The sequence below is a fragment of the Tasmannia lanceolata genome, unplaced genomic scaffold (genome assembly GCF_043159265.1).
Source record: "Tasmannia lanceolata isolate RefF3 unplaced genomic scaffold, GAP_Taslan_0.1 ptg000020l, whole genome shotgun sequence".
NCBI lineage: Eukaryota > Viridiplantae > Streptophyta > Magnoliopsida > Canellales > Winteraceae > Tasmannia > Tasmannia lanceolata.
Genome location: NW_027518697.1, coordinates 17617619 through 17641451, shown reverse-complemented (window position 1 = coordinate 17641451; position 23833 = coordinate 17617619). Strand labels below are relative to the sequence as shown.

At 40.5% G+C, this 23833-nt stretch overlaps 2 protein-coding genes across 11 annotated transcripts in view; one reads left to right on the top strand and one right to left on the bottom strand.

Annotated features, from left to right (window-relative positions):
* Positions 1–14402: 14402 nt before the first annotated feature.
* LOC143855156 (Pentatricopeptide repeat (PPR) superfamily protein) lies at positions 14403–17190 on the bottom strand. The gene has a single exon (XM_077365364.1). The coding sequence runs from the start codon at positions 16973–16975 to the stop codon at positions 15083–15085; it is 1893 nt and encodes a 630-aa protein (XP_077221479.1). The 5' UTR covers positions 16976–17190; the 3' UTR covers positions 14403–15082.
* Positions 17191–17972: 782 nt separating this feature from the next.
* LOC143855157 (uncharacterized) overlaps positions 17973–23833 on the top strand; it is a 30984-nt gene continuing 25123 nt past the window's right edge. For 3 of the 10 annotated variants that reach the window (XM_077365368.1, XM_077365367.1, XM_077365365.1), the window contains exons 1-9: positions 17973–18105; positions 18337–18540; positions 20683–20815; positions 21831–22057; positions 22170–22257; positions 22333–22425; positions 22514–22726; positions 22816–22910; positions 22994–23130. In XM_077365368.1, the coding sequence (XP_077221483.1) occupies positions 22017–22057; positions 22170–22257; positions 22333–22425; positions 22514–22726; positions 22816–22910; positions 22994–23130 (667 nt within the window). In that variant the 5' untranslated portion in view covers positions 17973–18105; positions 18337–18540; positions 20683–20815; positions 21831–22016. Of the gene's footprint in view, positions 18106–18336; positions 18541–20682; positions 20816–21415; positions 21666–21830; positions 22058–22169; positions 22258–22332; positions 22426–22513; positions 22727–22815; positions 22911–22993; positions 23131–23833 lie in introns of those variants that run through there. The other 7 variants (XM_077365366.1, XM_077365374.1, XM_077365369.1 and 4 more) reach the window with 7 other exon arrangements.

Here is a 23833-nt window from a genome sequence, read left to right as displayed (position 1 = left end):
ATGATGAATTGCTCGCACCTTTGTCTTGCTTAGCGTTTCTCCGATGACCTTTGATGACAACGAACGACATTTATCTCCTTGACTGCTGACCAAGCCTATCTTTCACGATGAGATTTTGCCCTCCTGCCGACGACTCCACACGCCTCTTATTGGGAGAATCATCTTCCCTGCTTCTTTAGGGGTGTCAACGAAACTATTTCAAATTGGATCCACCTATGTCTTAGTCATGATCCATTCAAATCATCCCTTATCGGTCAGATCAGATTCAGAGTGTTCTTCATATCCTACTTGCCATGTCTCGATCATGATCCATTTCAAATCGAACCGTCCATCAGTGCCCTAATAGGTCCTACCTGCACTGTACACACACTCTAAAAAGAAGTTTACTATCAGTGTGTATCTATACAATTTCACATAAATTAGTCCTTTACCTATGTCTAATCTAAAGTTCTAAATAAGTAAAATAGTGCTTGTAAACAACAAAACTAATATGAATTGCATATAAGAATATAGTATAGTTAATGAAAGCATACAACAATACAATTCATTAACGACCAAATGATGAACAAATAGTGTATTCATGATAGCATATATTCACTCATTCTCTACATTTGTTTGAATTATATTACGCAGCAACAGCAAAGGTAGGTGGCGAGAGGTGACCGCACAGTGGATTAGAGACTTACTGTTAATAGTTAGACAATGAAGAGAAAAGGGTGACTCAAGACTTGAGAGATGAATAATGAAATACTATAAATAGGTATTATTTGAAAAAATGCATATGGCCTTTTTTTTAATAAAATACTCCTGAAATAATGCTTATAGTTACAAAATAAAAAATAAAAAGAAATTGGAGGGTATTATGGTAACCCACGAGTTTGTGTTAATTGTCTAGATCCAATCGTAAATAATTTCAGATCCTATGATAGGGATCTGAAATGTGTCCATGGATTCTACTCATGTGTCTAGATCTTGTTCCTATAAGTTTGGATTTGGATAGTTCATCAGACCGTCTAGTTTGGATTTGGAATGTTTTGCAAGGGAACATGGGAAGGTGGCTTGGTCTCCTAAGTTTCGCAGAGACTTCTTTGTTAGGGAGTTAAACTCTTACAGCGCCCTCCTCTCCTTATTGGATTCTTGCTTCATCAAGTCTTCGGGCGTAGATCGTCGGATTTGGATTTGGAATCCTTCGGGGATATTTTCAGTCAAATCTTTTTATAACCATCTGATCCCTTCTTTAGTGGAGCATGTGTCCTCCTCGGTTTGGAGACAATCTTGCCCTCCGAGAGTTGCTTTCTTTGGGTGGTCGGTTAGCTGGGGCCGCATTCAAACTATGGATTTTTTGAGGAAACGAGGAATGTGGTTGGTAGATCACTGTCCTCTATGTTTATCCGCTGGGGAATCCATTGACCACCTTTTCATACACTGTAAGGTTGCTCGCCATATTTGGGGTCTTATTTTTTCTCGTTTTGGAATCAGTTGGGTCCCCTCCAACTCTATGGCTGAATTCATTCAGAGTTGGGCCTGGACTCCTTGGAAAAGAAAAGGCAGAACGCTGTGGAAGATGTGTCTCCTGGCCTCATGGTGGTTCTTGTGGAAAGAGAGGAATGCTCGTATCTTTGAAGGGAAGGCTAGATCTCCCTATTGGATTTATATTCAGTTGATAGCTGCGGTCATATCCTGGGCTCGAAGCCTTCCTATGTTTCGTTTTGTTTCAGCTTTCGACCTCTGGGAAGGATGGTCAATCATATGCTTGGAATCGGCTACCAAAGTGAAAATCCTCCCCTCCTGGATTCTTCCTCCTCCGGGGTCCCTGAAACTTAACTTTGACGGATCGTCTATCGGCAATCCAGGAATGGTAGGAGTAGGGGGGTTATGTAGAAACCACAAAGGGGAAGTCCTCTGGGCCTACTCGGGGCCTATCGGAGTGGCAGACTCAAACGAGGCAGAGGTCCGAGCCGTTCATAGCGGGCTTCTCTCGATGCCTCGTCTAGAGTACGACAAAATTATCATCGAAGGGGATTCCTTAAATGTTATTCGCTGGCTTTCGGGTAACGCTTCTCCCCCTTGGCGATTTTTGCCTCTCTTAGAGGAAATAGAGGACAGAGCTAAGGGCTCCTCAATAGTTTTTCGCCATGTCAGGAGATCAGCCAATGCGGAAGCAGACACCCTTGCCAAGAAAGGAGTCTTTCGGGCCGCGTTTGAGTGCTTTGACTATCTACCTCCTTGAATTATTGTACTGCTATCTTTGTATTATCTTTGTTCCTTCAGGACCACCTCGGTTCTGTTTATATATATATATATATATATATATATATATATATATATATATATATATTCTGTTGCCCTTTTCAAAAAAAATCAGACCGTCTAGATCCATTTACACCCCTACCCTCCTCCCTCAAAGATCTCACTCTTCCAGCACAGGATTGGTCTTCCTCTTCTTTGCTCATAGTTTCTTTTCTTTTTCTTGTATGCTTAGATTTTTTGTTTTCCTTCCATTTCCTTTTCCCTTCAAAACTACTCCTCTTTTGAACCAAAATTCAAGATCTCCATTTTCCGTACGTCTTTCTCACCCAATAAAAGCATGGTTTCGCTTCTCAGCTTTCTAGTTTTTGTGGCGAACAAAGCAACGTCTACTATCCATGTTTCAAATATGGACTCCTATGTTCTTTTGATTAATTTCTTTTCCTTTTCCATTTTAGTCGGATGAGATGGAGGATTTAGATGCTGCCTCAAATGTTGATTTTTGTTTGGGATCTATTTTTTCGTGTCCCAATAGAGAATCATGGTTGTCATTTTTCCTTTCCTTATTTCTTTTTAGTTGTTTCAAATCACGGGATTTCTTTTTCCTTTTAAATTTTTTAAAAATGTTGAGGCATTTGATTGTATTCAATGTCATGTGTTTTCTGTTTTTTTTTAATATTTAATTTAATTTTTATTTTTGATTTTTTTTTGCCATTGTTCTTGTTTGTAGTCATTTGTTGAGAAAATCCGCTGGGCAATCCGATCCAATCGTGCACAAATTAAATGGAAAAGTAAAATAAACAAACAAGCCACAAGATGAACACCGATTTTTTACCTGGTTCGGCCAAGCCTACTCCACGGGCGAGAAACACGATCTTCCACTATGAGAAAAACAATATACAAGGATTACAATGGATTAATCACAAACCCACAAACCCGCAACCCTTTCCTTGCTTCTCAAACCCAAGACCGTACACAAGAGATAACGCGAGAGATAAACCCGAAACAGAACCAAAGAGAAAACCCCGAGATGAAAAACCCCGAAACAGAACCAAAGCAACCACCATGGGTGAGAAATAAGGCAAATTTCCTAACAATCTCCAGCTTGGCTTATTTCCCAGCCACCTGAAGATTTTTCAGTTGATGTCGCCACCAGTCCGCTATCGCAGCAAACCACCATTGGCCTTCCGAAGTACCAGCTACACACCCTCGAATCACCTTGGTTCTGACTCCTCCCGATTCGATCAACACGGCCAATGCACATGTGTAGCTGCCAATCCGTTGACTCACCTAGTCAACCTTGGAGAGGGATCTCGATCCATCATCCCAAACGCAGGTACCGTCATCCTCTCATGCTTGCCATCTTTTCCCTTCAACGCCTTAGCCGAGCCCTGTTGAACTAGGATGTCCTTCACCCTCATTTGCCATAGGGTGAACTTGTCATTTCCGTCAAATATGTCTATGTTGAACTGAGTAGAACTTGATTTTACCGCCATCTCAGATTACTCCTCTCTTCACGGTGTAGCGCTCCACCTCAAACGAGAATATTTCTTGGACAATCTTTCTACTCCCAAAAATCGCTCTAACCGCGATCCAACCACAACACCCACGATCACTCCACCTGGCCTCGACGATCGCTCCACCTGAGCTCTGATACCACTTGTTGAGAAAATCCACAGGACAATCCGATCCAATCGTGCACAAATTAAACGGAAAAGTAAAATAAACAAAAAAGCCACAAGATGAACACCGATTTTTTACGTGGTTCGGCCAAGCCTACTCCACGGGCGAGAAACACGATCTTCTACTATGAGAAAAATAATATACAAGGATTACAATGGATTAATCGCAAACCCACAAACCCGCAACCCTTTCCTTGCTTCTCAAACCCAAGACCGTACACAAGAGATAACGCGAGAGATAAACCCGAAAAAGAACCTAAGAGAAAACCCCGAGATGAAAAACCTCTTCTCCCTTTATCTCTCTTTTTCTTCTCTCTCCTTTGGCAGCCGACACACCAAAGACGTCTTGCTTCGCCGCAACCCAAGAGAACAACACTTCTCTTTTTATAGTTTAGTTTTCCCCAAAAGCTAAAAATAGAAATCTCCATTTTTGCCTTTGCCTTCCCACCCAAGCAACCACCGTGTTTGGGAAATAAGGCAACTTTCCCAACGTCTTTTGATCGTCGTTGCATGATAATATATATTTTCTTTTGTATAATATAGATTGCGTTAGAAATTGAGCTTCAATGGTAATACACTGAAAACTCGAGAGAAATGTGTTATTATGGAATCCCATTCCCGTATTTGGACAGTGGGGTGATTTCTTATCAATTGATTTCAATGGTGAACTTTCTGCCATGAAAACAACAATAATTGACTTTGACAAAAAAAAAGTAGATCCTAATAGTGACATTGCTACTGCGAGAGAAAGCCGATGTGAGGGTTGGCAAACTACAAGTGTAGAAAGATGCTTATGGTTTCTGATGCTGTCCAAAAATTTGGATGCTCTTCGTGGTGCAGCAACGGATGCAAGATTGATAAAATAAATGAAAAAGTGGCCCTTCGAACACTGTCGTAGGGAATAGAATACTTCGATCACCATCGAAGGGGATGTGATTTACTTCGATCCCGTCGAAGTCGAGTTTCTCAGAGCGAGACTAGAAAATACTCCTGCAGGTGCTAATCCAAGGAACCAAAAGTTCTCAAAAGAAGGCAAATTTCATTCAATAATCAAAGTCCATTACAATGCTTACATAACATATATTTATAATAAAAGAAACCCTAAAAGCTAACTTAATACCTAAGCAACTAATCATAACCGTCCATCTAAAATAACATAAATAAAACTTTAAACTTGACGAAAACTTACCTAAAATAGTAATCCCGTAATATACATATACCATATTTGTAAAACGCCTATAACTTTGTCGCCTAATCTTGGGTTCATTAGATAGGTAATAGAAAAACCTTTCTAAAAATACCAAAATGAGGCCAAAAGAACAAGATTTGATGCCCCAAAAATATACTACAAATAAAATGATGAAAATACAAATTAAAAAATAAGAAAGTTGTTCCATGCCAACGAATTGAACTATTCTTGGTGATTTCCGTCCGCATCATACTCCCTTGGTTAAAAAAAACTCGTCATCGAGTTTTAAAGTGCTGAAGAACAGTCATCAATTGAAACTGTCGAAGATCAAATCTTGCTTCATATTCCCGAAGAGAAAAAATAATCTATCTTGAAATTAAACCGGCTTGAATTCATAAATATTCACTGTAGGTTTCGGCACAACATCAAATAAAAAAGGATCAATATAATTTGATGAAGAAATTGATATAATATTTTTCTGTTCGCCCATCTTTTTAATCTCTATTAGCTTACATGATATGTTGTCATATCCAATTTCTCTTGGTTCTTCATCTATAATTTCAAGCGGTACGACAATCATCGCTTCAAGTAATTCGGCGATCACTCTGTCACCATCAAAAGATAATGACTCCTGATTTGAACTTTTAGCAATAATAAAATATCCATCTTCCGAATATTCATCATAAATTGGCGGTGAATCTTAATTTATGATTGTAGACACCCCATTTTGACCAGGCCCTAAAGCCCCTAAGGTAGAGTCGAGATTTCAGAGTTGAGTAATTCCCAGAGAGAGTGGGCCCGGAATGAGAGGAAAGCTTAAATTTTCGTCAGCATATGGCCCACATTCGTGGGTACAAATTCCCCGAGAGGTCGTTTGTGTTCCCAAGATTATCCCTGCAAAATTTCGGGGCAATCGGGCGAGAAATGGAAAATAAGACAAGCGGAGTGTGTGCAATAATCAAAGATGGATGTGTTGGGGTGAATTGTCCAGGCATGGGTGTGCAAATATCCCCCCCCTTTTATTATAAAAGCCAAAGGATTTCTATGGGATTCATTATCTTAAGAAGGGCATTTTTGTAATCCCTGCGTAGCTTTGGTAGGAAGCAACCCCTAAGGCCCCTTAGATCAAATAGAAGGCTAGGATTGTGCAAGAAAAAGGGAATCTTCCTTTTCATATCACCCATATTCTACCCGAGCCACCCCCTGCTAGTATAGAAGAATAGTGATAATGCATAGAAAGGGGGCTGCCCAAGTGAATCGGAGGGGGGGTAAATTTATTACTTCCCTTTGCTACAAAACCCAACAAATTAGGGTTTTTGGGGGGACCCATTTTCATTGAGCTGCAAGAGGGATAGCAGAGAAAGAGAGAGAGAGGGAGGAGAACCCATCTCCGACCACCACCACCGTCACTCTCCTTAATCCGGCCAACCACCGAAGCTCCACCATCTCTGCAACTCCCAAAATCCGGCATCACCACTTCAGCCGCCATCAAAGCCGGCCATAGAGCTACCCTCTTCTCTATCTTCCATCACCGAGCCGCCACCTCCATTAAACCTCCACCCTCAGCCACCGTACCCCACCACCTCCTCCACAGCCACCCAACCACCACCGAAACCCCACCAAAAATCCATCTCTGCAACCGGCCAATCCCGCCTTCGGCCGGCCAACCCCTACCAATCCCCAACCACAAAACCCCATTTTCCAAAAACCATCAACCCAAACCCATTTCGGAAAAAAACCCGACAACCGCCACCGCCCACACCACCAACAAACACCCCAACCCTTCGAAAATCCTCTTCCCTCTCCAACCTCCCCTCCCCCCAAACCCAAAACCGAAACCCTCTTTCCTACACCTAAGAAAATCAAAACCCATTCTAACCGAAAACTCCCTTTTCTCGGCAACCACCGCCACCATCCTCACCACCACCAAGCCGCCACCTCCATTAAACCCCCCTCCTCTTCCCACCTCGCCGCACCTCTACCATACCCGAACCACCACCCTCAGCCACCGTTCCCCACCACCTGCAACTCCATCGCCGACCCCCTTTCACCTCCTCCAGCCACCGAAACCCACCGAAACCCTCTCCCCCACCTCGTGGTATCTCCCAAACCCCATTAAACCCAAATCCCCCACCCCATTTCTACCCATTTCGAAAACCCATCCCACCTCCTTTTCTTTATTCCCATCATTTTATTTAACAGAGAGAGAGAGGGAGAGAAGAGAGAGAGAAAGAGGAAGGGAGTTTGAGCCTCACCGCGTCACCACCAACCGCCGTGCCACCTCCGGCCGGCCGATCTTCCCTTCCACCACCGCTACCTCCCATTTTCAAAAAAAAAAGGAAAACAGAGAGAGAGAGAGAGAGAGAGAGAGAGAGAGAGAGAGAGAGAGAGAGAGAGAGAGGCTCGTTTTTTTTATTTTATTTTTTATATAGATATATATATATATATATATATATATATATAGAATAGATATATATATATATAGAATAATATAAAAAAAATATATATAAAAAATATTTTCCGCAGGAGAACTCGAGCCCCACTTTCCGGACACTCTCCGATCAACCCCGTTTCATCCACCGAGGCCCCATCTCCTCATTTCGTTGTCCGCCATCTGCTATTCGCTTAGGTAACTCAAATATCTCGTCCATTCATTTATCTTTATTTTTATGTTTATTTATTTATTTATTTTTATTCTTTTTGTGTTTCTAATATTGCATTGCATGTGTGATTGTTCGAAGTTGATTTTTGTTTTGTTTAGCTTGGTTGTTTTGGTGAACTGTAATTGGATCCTAACAATGCCATTGGGTCATATTGGGAATTTGTAAATGTGATTGTGATGGGTTTAATGCTGTTTAATTTTATTGTTTCAAATTTTGTGAAGCCTGATTCATTATCTCCTTGCGTGAGTTTACTTCCCTTATCATCGGTGTCGATACTCATTAAACTCCATTTGGTCCGTGGAATACCCTTACTGATCCGGATTCCTGTGTGCTTACCTCGCCTTTGGTTATTATGGAACTTCAATCCTTGTGATCAGGAATGAATTTTGTTCCTTGACTCATTCATTAAACCTCAATTGTGGACAAAGAGAAGAGTCCGGCCTTGTGGTTAAATCTCATTCTGAGTTTCGAGCTCGTAGGCTATGATGAGGCTACTCGGAGCCCACACTAATCTTCCTCTTTCCTTCCCTTTCGAGGGTCCTCTTAGTTTTAGGATTTTTCCTTAAATCTTAGGGTTCTTATAGATTTTCAAGAGGTTGTCCATCGATTTCAGAGGTCACCTCGGCGGGTCCAGGCTATGACGGAACGCTTCTTGAGCCAACCCCTTCCCTTCCTGCCTTAGAGTTTTCGCAGGTTAAGGGATTTCTTCCTCTTTAGAGTCAGTCCTAGAGAGTTTAGGAGTCTGTCCTACCCCTGTAGAGTTTAGGATTCTGTCCTATCCCTTCATAAAATTTAGGATTCCGTCCTTCCATCTTTCAGAGTCGGTCATCGGCATAGGAGCCAGTCCTTCGGTCTTTCAGGAGTCTGTCCTATCATCGTAGGGGTTAGGATTTTGTCCATCCTCTCATCAAGTCACGTGATTTTATCCGCTCCTGCAAGGTATAGGATGCTGTCCAACCCTTGCAGAGTTGTTATTCTGTTCATTTCCCCCGCAAAGCATAGGATGCTGTCCAACCTTTGCGGGATATTCAGGAGTCTGTCCTCCCCTTATGATGATAGGATTTTGTTCCTCTTATGTCAAAAATTCCAAAAAACACCAAAAACCTTTCAAAAACACTCGAAAATTCAAAAACATCTGAAAAATCAAAAATCTCAAAAATCTCGAGTCCTTAGAGTGTAGTTAGGAAATCTGGTCCGAACTACGGATGGCTTGATCCCTAGCTGAGGGGTACGTAGGCAGCTCAGGCGTGCTGCTGGCATCCTGAGTTCAGTCACCATTTTTTTGGCAAATATCTTTCACAACTTCAAAACCTTCCAAAACTACAAAAATTCTTCAAAATGACCTTGCAAATCGGTTTCAAAAGACCTTCCCCTAGAGTTAGGAGTCAGTCCTAGGCTTTTGGGGTGTCTTAGAGTTAGGAGTCTGTCCTGATCTTGTGGATTTGTCATGTCGTGGTCGGTTAGACACTTAGTCGAGCCGATGGCTAGACTAGAACGCGCTTAGATAGCCCATGGTTTTCCTTAGGACACACAGCCTAGTCACACTTAGGGTGTAGGTCCACCTGCATTACTTAGGGCATATAGGGAGTCCTAAAAATTACCATTCACTTGAACTTAAGCAATGGCGCAAGAAGCTTTAAAAACTAGTCAGGTCTAGTTGATCGAGTCTAGGATAGCGGTCCTAGAGGGTTAGGCATTGTAGTTTAGCATAGGTCGCCGAACTACGTTGGCTCTGATTCTTCCCGAGGCCGGGATACGTAGTGCAGCTAGGATGGATGGCCATCCTGGTCCGAGTCAATTATCGCATTAGAGTTTAGAGTTTGTCGTGTGGAGTCGTGTTGTGTTGTATGTTTTGCTGTGTTTTCTTACTTTCATGTACAGATCCTATACTTTTAGTTGTAGCATGCATGTGTTTGTCCACCAGAACATAGACACCTATTAGGCATGACACTCATAACCTAGCTATTCTTAGGTGTCATATCTTTCATTTCTTTTTGTATGTGCTTCTTATTCATCTCCGAGATATGCATGATTAGCTAGACGTTATCTCGGAGATATTCGTTCCCATTTCACATGATTTTTACCCAAAACTCTTCAAAGTTAACAATAAATGGCATAAGAGACCAGGTGCTCGCACTTGGGCGAATTGGGGGCGCCTAACCCCTTCCCCATTCGTCATCAGGCACGGACCTTTTATATCTCTGGTTATCTGTTGCGACAGAGCACAGCATGGGATCTAGGGCCTACTTCCTTGGATGGCGACTCTTTCTTTGTTTAAGGTGCGTCTCGAATCTGGGCTGGTCCCCGAATCGAGAGGTATCTCACTTGACATCGTCGCTCATGCTGTGAGGGGCACTCTTTCGAGAGTTCCTTGGTGGAGCTCTCCTTCACGTGGATGATCCTGAGACTCGCGTGGGGGCCCGTCCCCCGGCCTCTCTCGGATCGGGTTCCACAATGATTTCTTCCTCTAAGTAATAATAAAACAATTTTAAGTGTAGTGTTACCTCTCAATCTTGGCATTCAGAAACTCTCATTTGAAATGACTGAAGATACTCTATTGCCATTGCGAATCCATGCAAACGTCGCTACCAAATTTCTTCTTCAGCCCAAGGAATGAGTCAGCTCTGATACCAACTGATGTAGTCTAAAAATTTGGACGCTCTTCGTGGTGCAGCAGCGGATGCAAGATTGATAAAACAAATGAAAAATGGGCCATTCAAACACCGTTGTAGGGAATAGAATACTTCGATCACCGTTGAAGGGGATGTGATGTATTTCGATCCCGTCGAAGTCGAGTTTCTCAGAGCGAAACTAGAAAATACTCATGCAGGTGCTAATCCAAGCAACTAAAAGTTCTTAAAAGAACTCAAAAGCCTAAAGACAAACTTCATTCAATAATCAAAGTCCATTACAATGCTTACATAACATATATTTATAATAAAAGAAATCCTAAAAGCTAACTTAATACCCAAGCAACTAATCATAACCGTTCATCTAAAATAACATAAATAAAACTTTAAACTTGACTAAAACTTACCTAAAATAGTTATCCCGTAATATACCTATACCATATTTGTAAAACGCTTATAACTTTGTCAAATCAAGTCCAAATTGCCTAATCTTGGGTTCTTTAGATAGGTTATCGAAAAACCTTTCTGAAAATACCAAAATGAGGCCAAAAGAACAAGATTTTATGCCCTAAAAAATACTACAAATAAAATGATGAAAATACAAATTAAAAAATAAGAAAGTTGTTCCATGCCAACGAACCGAACTGTTCTTGGTGATTTTCGTCCGCATCAGTTTCTCTTCTCATGTTAGTGTGATGTGAATGATTGGAGTTCCCATTTAATGGGACCATGTGAAGACGTGTACAAGTGGAAGAGAAGAACAGAGCTCCATGCACATTTGTTTTATCCAAGGTTTAAAATTTCGGTTTCAGTACCAGTTTCTGGCCTTGAAATTTCGAAATTCCGACCGAAATCTGGTACAAAAGCCGAAAACAATATTTTATTCATTATTAAATTTCGGCCGAAATTACCAAAATTTTGGTGAAATATTAAATTAATATTAAAAAAAAAGATTTTTTGGGTCAAATTTCGGAAAAACCAAAATTTCAACCGAAATTCCGAAATTTCGGTAGAAATAAATGACCGTTTCGGTTTTTATGGATTTCGGTGTCGGTCTCCACCGAAATCGAAATTTAAAACCATGGTTTTATCTCCAATTTGGTACTATTCATGCATGTCGTAGAATTTAAAATTCTAGAAAATTAAGAACCAACCCCATAAAAATTTGTCTAGGAATTTTTTTTCCCATAATTTTCTTTTCCCGAGATCCAAATACACACCCGACCCGTAAAGAAAGAAATGACTTGGCTTAATGTCAGCTACAAAATCAATGGTAACATGTTACTTTTGGAGTCCTGCACAGGGATGTACATGTGCAATCAGGACCATTGATCTTGTAGAACATCATGACAGAGCCTACATGATCTTGCTCCCATGCCAAACGGACACCCGATGTAAAAGATAAAGAACTACAAAGATCAAAGCCTTAGATCATCCGATGAAGGTGTTCATAATGAGATAATGGCTGTTCAGATCAATGGATCCAATGACACATTGAGGCACAAGCCAAACATAAAGAGTGGACTGTTAGGAAGGAGGCCTAAGTCCTAACAACCATTGTCTTTTTAGCATTTTTCAGAGAGGAATCCTTTATTTTGTAGGTGTTGTTTAGTCATGGTTAGAACAGCGTGGGAGCTTTACAAAGTTCTCTTTAGCACTTTTGGCCAAAGATCAAGTGTAATATCCAGGGGTGCAACTCGGGCGGGTCGGGTTTGGGTTGAGGCCAACCTGTCCTGAGCAGCCTTTTTGCCAATCTGAACCCGACCCAACCCGAAATTTTAAGCTTAAAAACTAAAAAAATTATTAAAAATTTCGGGTTGAACCCAGGCCGGGTTGGCCAAGCCATCAACCCGAACCCGACCCGAACTCAACTTGGGTTGAGAAAACCCAACCCGAACCCGAACCGAACTTGAACTCAACCCAACCCGAGTTTTTTCCAGGTTGAACCTGCCAGGTTCGGGTTGAGCTCGCCCGAGTTGCACCCCAGTATTATATGTTCTTATCAGTTTAATATTTGATACGTGGTCCATCCCTATCTCAGTGAACTATTATGCACTCTTTCAAGGGTGGCTGCTTCTAGGCAAACCTCCTTTCTGTCTCTGCGCATAGTTCTATGTACATGTAAAAGTAGGAGTCTTACTATGGATTTGTCATGTATCGAAATTTACTCTCCAGATAATTTTAGCCCTTCAATTTGTGGCTGCAAACCCAAACCGTTGCTTCTTTGTTTTGGCATAGTTCATTTAACAGCCACAAATCATCACATGGGAGTGAATTTTGATGTATGATCCATCCACAGCAAGGTGTAACCGATTAACTGTTTAAATTGTTGAAGAAGTGGGAACCGATTAACTGTTTAAATTGTTGAAGAAGTGGGCGCTCATGATCAGGTCGATCCTAAACCCTTGATCATGGAAGATCAGAAATGCAACATTTCTTGAAAAAAAAAAAAACTTGTAAGGAGTTATATTGCAGGGATTTAGCCATTAGCACTAAACATTGATATTAGAGGGTCAAGAAGTAAACCCCACAGCATTCATATTTTCATGGAGCCACCCAAAGTCAGGATATACTGTCCTATACCAGAAGGTGATCTCTCCTCATGCTATCCAAGTTGTCACTCAAGAAAGTTTCAAAGAATATGTGACGTTCATAAAAGAAAGGATCAGTGGTGTTAGAATCAATTTGTTTGGCATTTGAAATTTTCAATTCAGATTCTACGATTCAATTCAAATCTCATGGAATGGGATTAGCAATTCAACTTGCAATGTAGAAAATCGAGAAATACCTTCTCAAATAAGTATAAGTAAGCAAGAAGAAGAAGCCAGAAACACAATCTTACACAACAAGACAAGATTTGCGTGGTTCTGCAGTGTGCCTATGCCACGGGAGAAGAGTTTCATTATTTCAGTTTTAGGGTTACAAAACTCTCCTTTCCCGACAAAGAAAACACATAATATGTAGCTTATATATCAATGCCAGCTTGACTCACATGTGTGTCACACACATTAGTCCCTCGGACGGTGGATAATGCCAGAATACAGGACGTTTGCACAACATGCAGCCTATTTAACAAAGAATTTTTATGAATTATATAATTTGACCCAGGAAAGGGAAGGCACAAGAATTAAAATGCAAGATTGTGAATGGTTCTAATATTCAATCTGTCTTTTTTGTTTGAAATGAGATCCTTGAACAGAAGATATCCAAAATATCTTATGGATGGAGGTGCTGCCCTTGATATTTGATTCGAAAGCAGCACAATTGTTAAGAGGCTGCTGTTGGATCAAATATCAAGGGCAGACCTCTTGGACACTATATTATTTCTCTTATTTCCAATACCTAATTGGTCACGGTGCTCTATAAAGTTCAGTACATAGAAATGCAAAATATTTTCATAAATTGAAGAAATGCTGAATTATTTCGAGTACCTAATTGGTCAGGGTGTTCTATAAAGTTAACTACATAGAAATTCAAAATATGTTATATAAATTGAAGAGTTGCAGGCTTAGAATCGTAGTTCCAAGACTCCCCTGCTTCATCTTTGACTTGCCTAAGTCGACTCCCTTTTACCCCTTGGTCGTGTTCTTGTCTGAGTCCATATTTTGCCCTACAAAATCAATCCCAACTCCTTTGCCTCTTCCGGGTTATGACTGCTTCAACTGAGAACTCAGCCGAATCAGCTTTGTACTCTATCACACCACGCCAAGTCAACTAGAATTTGATTGAGTCGTGTTTTGGCCCACAGCCGCACATAAAACACTTCTTAGAATGCAAAAATGTGGTTGATTTGGTCTTATTTTCTTATTCTTAGTTACTTCTAAAATTTAAAACTCGGTTGGCTTCTATTATCAGAATATTGGAAACAACTTTCTCAGACAAGATGATAAAAAAACATATATAGAATGAAAATTCTTCCTGATAACATGCATTTAGATCCATTACACAGTAAAAACAATCAAAAGATTAACCACAAGCACACAAGAAGGCAGGCATAGAACTGAATAGTTCATAAATTGTACTAGTTCAGCAAACAAGTTTTTTTTTTTTTTGAATTTAAACTAGCTCCTCGAAACTCAATTGATAAAGAAGAAAAAACAATTCTTGGGCAGAAGTACAAGAAGGAACTGAAGGGTTTAAAATACAGTCCTACCTAAAAGAGCTCAGGAAGAATAAGCTGTCAAGTAATGTATAAATATGAACATTCCAATTCCAACAGCCTCAGCACTAATTTTTGATGGACTGGCACAATTCTAATGAAGCATATAAAAGACAAAAAGTGAAGGGACTTCTTCACCTTTGCGATGGCCATTTTTGGAGAACAACAAAGCATAGGTTCAATCATGTTATACCAATGTTCTCATGTCTTCCTGGCGGAGTTGTTCGCTGCTAAGTGACAAAGACCCACAAAGTATCAACTAGAGTAAGTTTCCTCAGCTTAAAAGTCCAATGTGATACAAGAAAAGAAGAAACTACATGGAGTTTTTTCACTGCTAAGTGACAAGGACCCAGAAAATATCACTTGGCAGAGCAAGTTCCCTTGGCACAAATGTCCAATCTCATATGAGGAACAGGAGAGTAAAGGAAGTTTTAGCACTCTCAAGCCTCTTATTTCAGCATTAAGTGCAATAATGTTTTTCTTCAAAAAGAATCCACAGAGACACAGACGATTCATGTCGCATGAGCTCTTCTTTGAATATCCTCAATCAAACGATTTGCACTTGCTACTGCATTCCCCGAGGAACCCCTTTGTTTAATGAGCTCCCTTGGATTTCTACAAGTCTTAAGAATGTCAGACATTACTTCGGCTTTCCGCATTATGGAGGATCTCAACTCCGGCGGCCTGTCACTAAAAGTATTTGGCAACTTCGTGGAATGAGGAATTGCATCCATCAAACAAGATAACTTTCGAGCCATTTCAAGCATCCCAGATTTCCTCAGTTCCTCCAACAATCTCTTATAAGTGAGGTACTGTGGAACTACCCCCCTATTGATCATGCCTTCGAATTCGAAACAAGCATCTTCCAATCTGCGCATTCTACAAAGCAAATGAACCAGCATTGTACTTGTGGCGAGGTCCGAATCACATCCCTTAGCATTCATTTCCTTGACAACTTGCACCGCCAAATCCAATCTCTCACATTCACATAACATCTTTATCAGCAAGTGGTAAGTGAGTCGATCCGGCTCATACCCGGATTCGATCATCTTCGCGTACAGATTCATCCCCTCTTCAATCTTTCCAAATTTGGCGAAGAATCTAAAGAAATAGTTATATGTTGTGGCAGTTGGAAGACAGCCCCTCCCAATCATCATCTTAAGGATCTTGCTCGCCCCGACGAGATCTCCCGCCTTACAGAAACCCTTCACAAGAGAATTATATGTAGAGATTGTAGGCGAAAGCCCGTAAACCGACATTCTCTCGAGCATCCCCAATGCCTCCTTAAATTGCCCGGCCTCGGCCAATGCATCTATGATTGGATTATACACAATCACATTTAGTTCTATCCCAACCCTCTTCATCTCCTCTAACAACTCAATCGCCTTCTCTACTCTTCTCATCCTACAGTACCCTTCAATGGCGGTACCATAACTTACAACGGTCGGAGTAACATGATCTCTCCGCATCTCCTCCCAAAGCCGCTCCGCCTTGCGGAGCTTTCTCGAACGAAACCATCCATTGAGGAGGATATTGTAGGCCTGAACGGAGGGAATCCAATCAGGTTTGGATTCACTCCTCAATTGGAGATACCACGAGGCCGAATTTACATGCCCTTCTTTGCAAAGGGCATCTATAAGAACATTAAACGGATCCGAATTCGAGCCCGAATCGCAATCCGAACGAGATGGGTTTTTTTCAATTGATACTAAATTCTCGATGAATTCAAAAGTGCGAATCGCGGACTGGGGATTCCCCGCCCTGGCGTAGCGTCTGATGAGGATTGCAAAGGTATCGAGGGAGACGAGAGGCGGGATTTCACGGGGGTCGTTAAGGCGGTCGATTAGGAGAGACCAGGCAGAGTGGAATTGTTTGGATTTGGAGAAGAGATGGATGATAGAATTGAAGAGAGGGAGAGGGGTGGGGTGGAAAGTTGGGTGAGAGTGTGCCCAAAGGATCAAAGTGAGCAATGAGGGTTTTGGAGAGGAGTCGAAATTGTGGATTAGGGTTTCTATAAGGTGTGGGTTGGGGAGGATTTTGGTGAGATTAAGGGCAGATTGGAGGGAAGAATTGTCTGAAAGAGATGGGTCTTTTAAGAGATTGCAGAGTGTGTTAAAGTCTTGTTTAATTTGGTGGTTTTGAAGGTCTTCTTTTTGTACTAGTGCTAAGTGGTGTTTGCTGGTTTTGGGTGGTGGGTTTTTTGGAGGGGGTGGTGATGGGGGTTTTGTGGGGTTTTGTGGCCATCTGAGAAGGGGGTTTCCGGGAGAAGAGAGCCAGGAAGAGTTGGCAGAAAAGGGTCTGAGAGAGAACAAGAAATTAGGGTTTTTTGGTCTGAGGGAGAGCAAGAAATTAGGGTTTCTTGGTCTAGTTCTTCTGATGAGTGCTTGGGAGAGATGGGGCAACATCTATCTATTCTATTGCAAATATGCTTCATGAATGGGAATTGAATAAATAGCAAAGTAAGAAGAAACTGGGGTTTTTTTAACTGAGGGAGAACAAGAAATTAGGGATTTTTTATATGGAAGAGAACAGGAAATTAGGGTTTTTTGATTTAGTTCTTGTACAGATGATGAGAGATTGGGAAAGACGGGGCAACATCAATCTATTCTATTACAGACATGCTTCATGGAATGGAATTGACTAAATAGAACACTAACGGAAGGGTTTTTAGTACTAGGGTTGCAACTTGGGTCCGGTTTTACCCGACCCGCATCGATCTGACCCGAAAATAACATGGTTGGGTTTAGAAATCATGGGTCTCGGGTAGGGTCAGGTCGGGTTTTAAATTGGAAAACCGTCTTAATCTTAGAGCTGGGTTTAAAGAAAAAAAACCCAAAACCCAAAACCCGATCCGACCCATATGGGTGCACTGTGACTTTCTTAAATATCTCTCGAAATAACATTGAAAATTATTTTCCAATATATTGATAGAATTGTTTTGATTGAGGTGATCATGTCGGTTATGTGAAAATATAGTGTCCTGAAAGTTATACACTTGATGACCTAAATTTAGAAATTTTTGGTGTGAAGATTTGTTTTTTTTCCTATAATCTTTAAAATTAATCACTATCTTACGCTAAAAAATGAAAACCAGACCCGGCCGAGAAAATATCTTGGGTAGGGTCGGGTTTAGCAAATCTCGAGTTTTCGAATAAAAAATTAGACTCGCCCTTACCCGAGATAATTCTCGGGTAGGGTAGGGTTTTGGAAAACCCGACCCGAGTTGCACCCTACTTTTTACTTAAGAGCTGGTAAGGAAGACGCGTTTGTGTGTAGGATGTTCCTAAAAGCCTCTCAATTCTGTCATTTTCTCCATGGTGGCATCTTTTAGGACAAAGGTACCCATATCATTTATTAAATTGACAAACATGTCCCTGCCAATAATAGTTCTATTTGGGCTAATCTTGACACAAGCGTCTCTTCATATAATTTCCACTTCTAAATTTTAGACGCAAAGGAAACCCTAGGGTTTTCTTATGAACAGCAACAAAAAACTGTTCTAAGATTCCAATCTGAAGATTGTGGAGGCAAGCAGGTAATTATTCTTTCCCCTTGTTCATTTTCCTTCCATTTTTTTTCCCAAACTCTTGCTGTTTCCCACTCCCTGTCACCCATTTAACGTGATTTTTGTTGAAGATTTATAGTGTATCTTTTTTTCCATCCAAGTGTGTTTTGAATTCAAAGTGGTTGAGATTGGTTTTGGTGTCCTGAACTTCATTGTCATTAAAAAAACATGCTAATTCAGTTTTTTCTTGTTTGAGAATAGAAATGAGTGGAAGAATGGCAGATTCATCAGTTAACAGTCCCAGAAGAATGCTGAGTTTAACAAAAGAGAGGACGACTGTCTCCCTCTTGGATTTGGATTCAGATGAAAAGGTTTCTGGATATGCTGTATCATCAGAGGAGCAGGGTCCAAAATCTTCTGAAGTTTATGGTTTTGTCGGTTCCATTACGACTGTCATCACCACAGGTCTGCTTAAACTCTCTCTAGATCAATCCTTTTACAGTGTTTCAATTAGCAAAACCAAAAAAATGTGGTATTGTTTCAAAAGGAAACTCTCTTATGAGAGAAGGGTAGGACTCAATTTGTTTGCATTTTTTGTGATTGAATTTGTTTGGACGAAGGTATAATATCGTGAATTCGATCATATTAGTAGGAGAGCCTGCCCAGGATTTATGGAGGCTCATATGCAAAGATACTACCTACAAGAGGTCGAGAACTCGTCTACCTCCGGTACGTCGGAAGACGAAAATTCCATGGGTAGGAAGAGGAAGGGTACCCAAGATATTACGTTTGAAGTAAATGATCTAGAATTACTGAAAGAACTGGAATACAATGAGAAACTAGCAGAAAGGAATCCCCAACTCCAAGAGAAGTCATTCTGAATTCTCTAAAGAGCAGTGGAAACAGTCCACTTCAGAAGTTAATGGTGCTATGGAATCCCCCAACAGCCCAATGGGTAAGAAATTGTTTCAAGAAGCCTCTGCCCCTCTATCCAACTCCCCCCGATTCTTGGAGGCTTTGGAAAAGGAGAGGCTCCTTCGTCGGGCTCATTGGGAGGAAGGAAAAATAGCGGAGATTAGGAGATTGGAAAAGATTAAGGAAGGTTCGCAGGAAGATCCGGTGTCTCGTGATTCGTTAAACCAGGAGGTCAGCCAATTAGTTAGAGATCGTTTATGTGTGGAAGAGAACGTCAAAGGTGTAAGAATACTGGTGGAAAATGATTTACCGTCGACGGAGGACCGAGAAAGTCCATCGGAGACCTTTGAAGGTAAGCTATCAATTGGAGATGTATTCGGAATAGGATATGAGGAAAACTACGAAGCAACTAAAGCAATGTTTGAATACAAGGTTGAAAGGGGCCTGAGAGAGAAGAAGGAAAAGGAGATCATAAAGAAGAAGGAAGGGGAGACAGATAGAGTGTTTTAAGAAGCATTAAGAGGTTTTTTGAGTACAAGTCCAATTTAGTAGGTGAATTATCCAGTTGTCTTCGTAGCGTTCCTTGTAAGTTTCAAGAGGTCGTGGGTAAGGACATGATTTTTTTTGAAGAGGAAGGTACTTTCGACGGAAGGGACCCGTTTTCATTTCGACGAAAGGGACCAGGTTTCATTGGGAGCAAGGTTGCCTGGATGATGGTTATTCTGCTTTTGGGGCCATTAAAACCCCTTTTGAATGACAAATTTAGCAAATTAAACGATGGAGGTCCTCGCTAGGCTTGGGTGACTTTTGGTCGTTCGCTTTACGAGGCATTTTTCTATGGATTATCATCTAGTTAAATTGACCGACTGATAAAATATTCTAAAGAACAGGAGTGTATGAAGCAAGGTAGATTTTCATCAAGCTTATCAGTATTGACGGGGAGTCCAGTTGCTTTGATAGCTCCGAATTATTCTCATCAGAGGCCTATGAAGTTAAGGAAAAGCAGTCTATTAGTTCGATAGAAAAGTGATAGTTTTACTAGTAGACCTCTCTAGTAGATCTGACAAAGAGGGCTAGGTAGTACTATTATTTTTTGATGTAATGGCATGTATTTCTGAAGGTCTCTCTCTTTATGATTCAGAAGTGTCCCCTTGAACAGATTTTGTTAATGTAAGATGGGACCCCTGGTCCCCGTTGTAACTCTTACACATACATATATAAATTTTTATTGTCATTTTTCAAAAAAAGAAAGAAAGATAATAACCTTTTTCTAAGAGAAGTACCTTAGAATTCAACTAACAATCTCTAGATGTAGAGCCTATAGGCATGTGTGAACTTACTTACCACACTCACTAGTCACTACATAAAAAAAATTAGGGATCATAATTGTGAGTTACATCAGCTTTCCAAAATGAAAAAAAAAAACACCTCAATCCATGAAATGCCAAATATATGGCAGTGTGTGTATGCACCCTATCCTTGACCAATCTTCCACTAACATTGACCTAACAAACCTGGGTTGTGAAAATAAACCCTTTCTCAATCCTAACCATCCCCACATTTGAATTCTCTTAACCTTTAATATGGAAACGACATGAATAAGCTGGATGGTTTGCATTTTATGTGGTCTTGTTGTCCGTTATATCGAGTTTTATCGAATACCTGCATTAGTATTTCAAAATGCGGATGCAGGTAGAAACACGGCCAAGGCAAATCCAAGTTGACATGGCACGGTGTGGCGCGATCGAGTACTCGGTTGACACGGTCATAACTCTGGAAAGTCAAAGGAGTTTTGCTTGACCTTGTAGGGAAAAACGTGGCCAAGGTAAATGAGAGTAGACTCGGGCGAGTCAATGATGGCACCGCATAGTTTTGATTTGAAACTATGATCTGCATCATCATTCATTAGTGAAGTGCATTATTTCTCTCTTTTTTGATTACTGTTTCTTACAGTACATGAGAGACAAATTGTGAGAAATTGATCTCATATTATGTGTCTAGCATATCTGTTTTCTTTGTTTAATTCTTAGTGCTTGAGATTACCATTAAAAAAAAAATCTCAGTGCTTGTGATTGTTTTTGTTTTACTGAGGAATGCATATACAAATTAGGGTAAGGTGTAAAGCATACCTTTTTTTTTTTTTTTTTTTGTTGAAATGGAAGGTGTGAAGCATACTTGTATCCTATATAGCCCAATTATGGAGTTTTAACCTCTTCTTTTCATTTGTGAGAGCATTTTAATGGAAACCTACTTGCAAGTTTGTATTTCACTATTTCTTGTGGTTCCAGTTCTTTTGAAAGAACTGGTTTGCCTCCATTATCTGTTTCAGCTATTTACTTGATATGGGCATATACTCCGGAGCCATTGCTTCACTATTTATGAATTACTCACTATCCTAGCAGGTCAGTAAGTGTAGTCTTTTGTGTTTGTTTGTACATTTCTAAAGTCCCATCTTCTGTTTTCATAGCACTTCCAGATAAGATATTTTGCTGCTTTATTAGAAAGTGCATTTTTAAATTTGGCGTACTTCAAACCAGTCAGTTTTGTAGCTGTAATATCTACATCTTCTTCATCTTTTTAGTTATGCTGCCACGGAAATTGTTTTGAAACTTCTGTGACACTTCCCAAAGTTCAGTTCACAGGAAACTAATTTAAGGCAACGCGTGTGAGGTTACGTAAGAACTTTTTCTGCTCACAAGGCTAATCTCCTGATGCTAACAATGTTATATGATAGATCTGTAGAATTTTTTTCTTGTACATTGAGTCATATCAATTATGCGGATGCTTGATAGCCAGTACCATTTTGGCTGACATTAATCCTTTTAAAAATGATAATACAGTATTTGGGGCCCATGTACCATGTTGATATGATGGGGTCTGTTGATCTGATTGTCGACCACATATCCAACCCATTTCCATTGACCCCTCCTTGATCATCTGATCCTAGCCCCTTTGTCCAGCAAGATTTTTAGGCTCCTGCCTAGATAAGCCAAACCTTTGATTTTTTGTAGTCCTTTATCTTATTGATGGACGAGAAGTTGGACGCCTTTTTCACACTAGGAGAAGGGTAAGGATGAACTAAAAATCCATTGTCTTTCTCTATTTTACTGCGGTTAATCGTTGAATGAGATATTGGTAATGTATTTATATCGATTGAGATGCCTTCTTGTCTTTTATAGGGAAACAATAGTAGATGGGGAAAATGATTTTCTAACCAAGAGCCATCTTATGACCCTCTATAAATTAGACGGGCTTGTTATAGATTCGGTGAGCATTATTCAACACCTTCCCTTACAATGTAGAGGTTGGTCCTTGACTTATGCCGATCGATTTTCTGTGTAGGTCATTGATGTTTATGGTGAGCACCTTAATCGAATGGATGAAAGCGGAGCACAGGGTAAGGGTCGGTGTATTACCCTTCGGTGCCGCCTAGCGGTAGGTGAAAGCCACCATTAATTGCCTTCTAACCAGTTATATAATTATCCATTCCATGGTTATTATAATGACTACCTTGTAAATGCAGGCAAAGCTAAATCAAGCAAACCCCCCAACCATGCCCTCTCTAGCACCATACCTCAGGGGCTTAGACCGCGTTCCCATTAATGACATCAAACGAATACTTCTTCCGATAGGCGACGGAGTACATTGGGTTCTTCTTATGGTAGATATGGAATGCAATGCATTCGTAAAGTTCGACTCGTTGGGCTTAGAAGGCACCCAACCTGTGGAGAGTGCTGTAAGTGTTCCCTATCATTAATCATGTATTGGTTACCATTTTAGTTGGAAAAACCGTACTAACATTATATATAATCAATGTCGGCACAGGTGAAGTTTTTAAAAATATACTTAACAAACCGTGGAAAAAATCCCGCAGAGTGGCCAATTATGATTGCAACAAACCAACCATTGCAGAGCAACCAGTGAGTGTATTTAAAACAATTCTCTCTATGATATGATCTCCCCTACTGAAAATTAATCATGCGTACCACATCTATGCGTGCAGATTTGATTGTGGGGTATTTGTGATGAAGTACATGGAGTGCCTACTGAACGACTGTGACTTTTCCTTCACGGCCGACGACATACCCCTTATAAGACGCACCCTATGCAATCAATTTTTGGCTGGGGTTTACGGAAAATGTAGGGTATAGAATGATGAATCATGGATGATTTATCTGTATGTATTCAACTTCCGCCAGCGATTTTCCCGCCGCCCTATTGTAATTAAGAGAAACAGATCATCCAACATTGTAAATGTACATGCCTATTTCTACCATTGATCATTCATCGTACATTGTCATTCGTAGTAATATTTTGCTATTACATGAAGAGAGTTTCACTAAACGGTACCAATTCTTTGGGAGAGCATGTGAAGAGTTAATATAATGAAAAGAAGACAAAACAGAACAACCTTTGATTCAAATCCCTATTTTAACGCCACCGTAATTAATTCAAATATTAAAATTATCAAGTAAGTCGCCGGCGTTTTTTAATTTCTAACTTGACGGCCCAAAAGACGCCGGCGCTCTGTTGAAAACGCCGGCGCTATTTTTATACCAACACACATGGAATAACAGTTCATATTTATATTCAAACAACATACATGGAATACCAACACACATGAAATAATTTACCAAAAAGTTCAGATTTATATTCAATATTCAAACAAACAAAAGTCCATATTTATAAAAAGTTCATATACAATCTAAACCTCCACCTTGGGACAACCTGGGAGCCATCCTCGAGGGTGGCGACCCTGCTCATCGGAGGAGGGGGAGGGGGAGGAAGGGGAGGGGGATTGGAACTGGATTCCTTGAAGAGAGGTTTCGACCGGCGTGTCCTC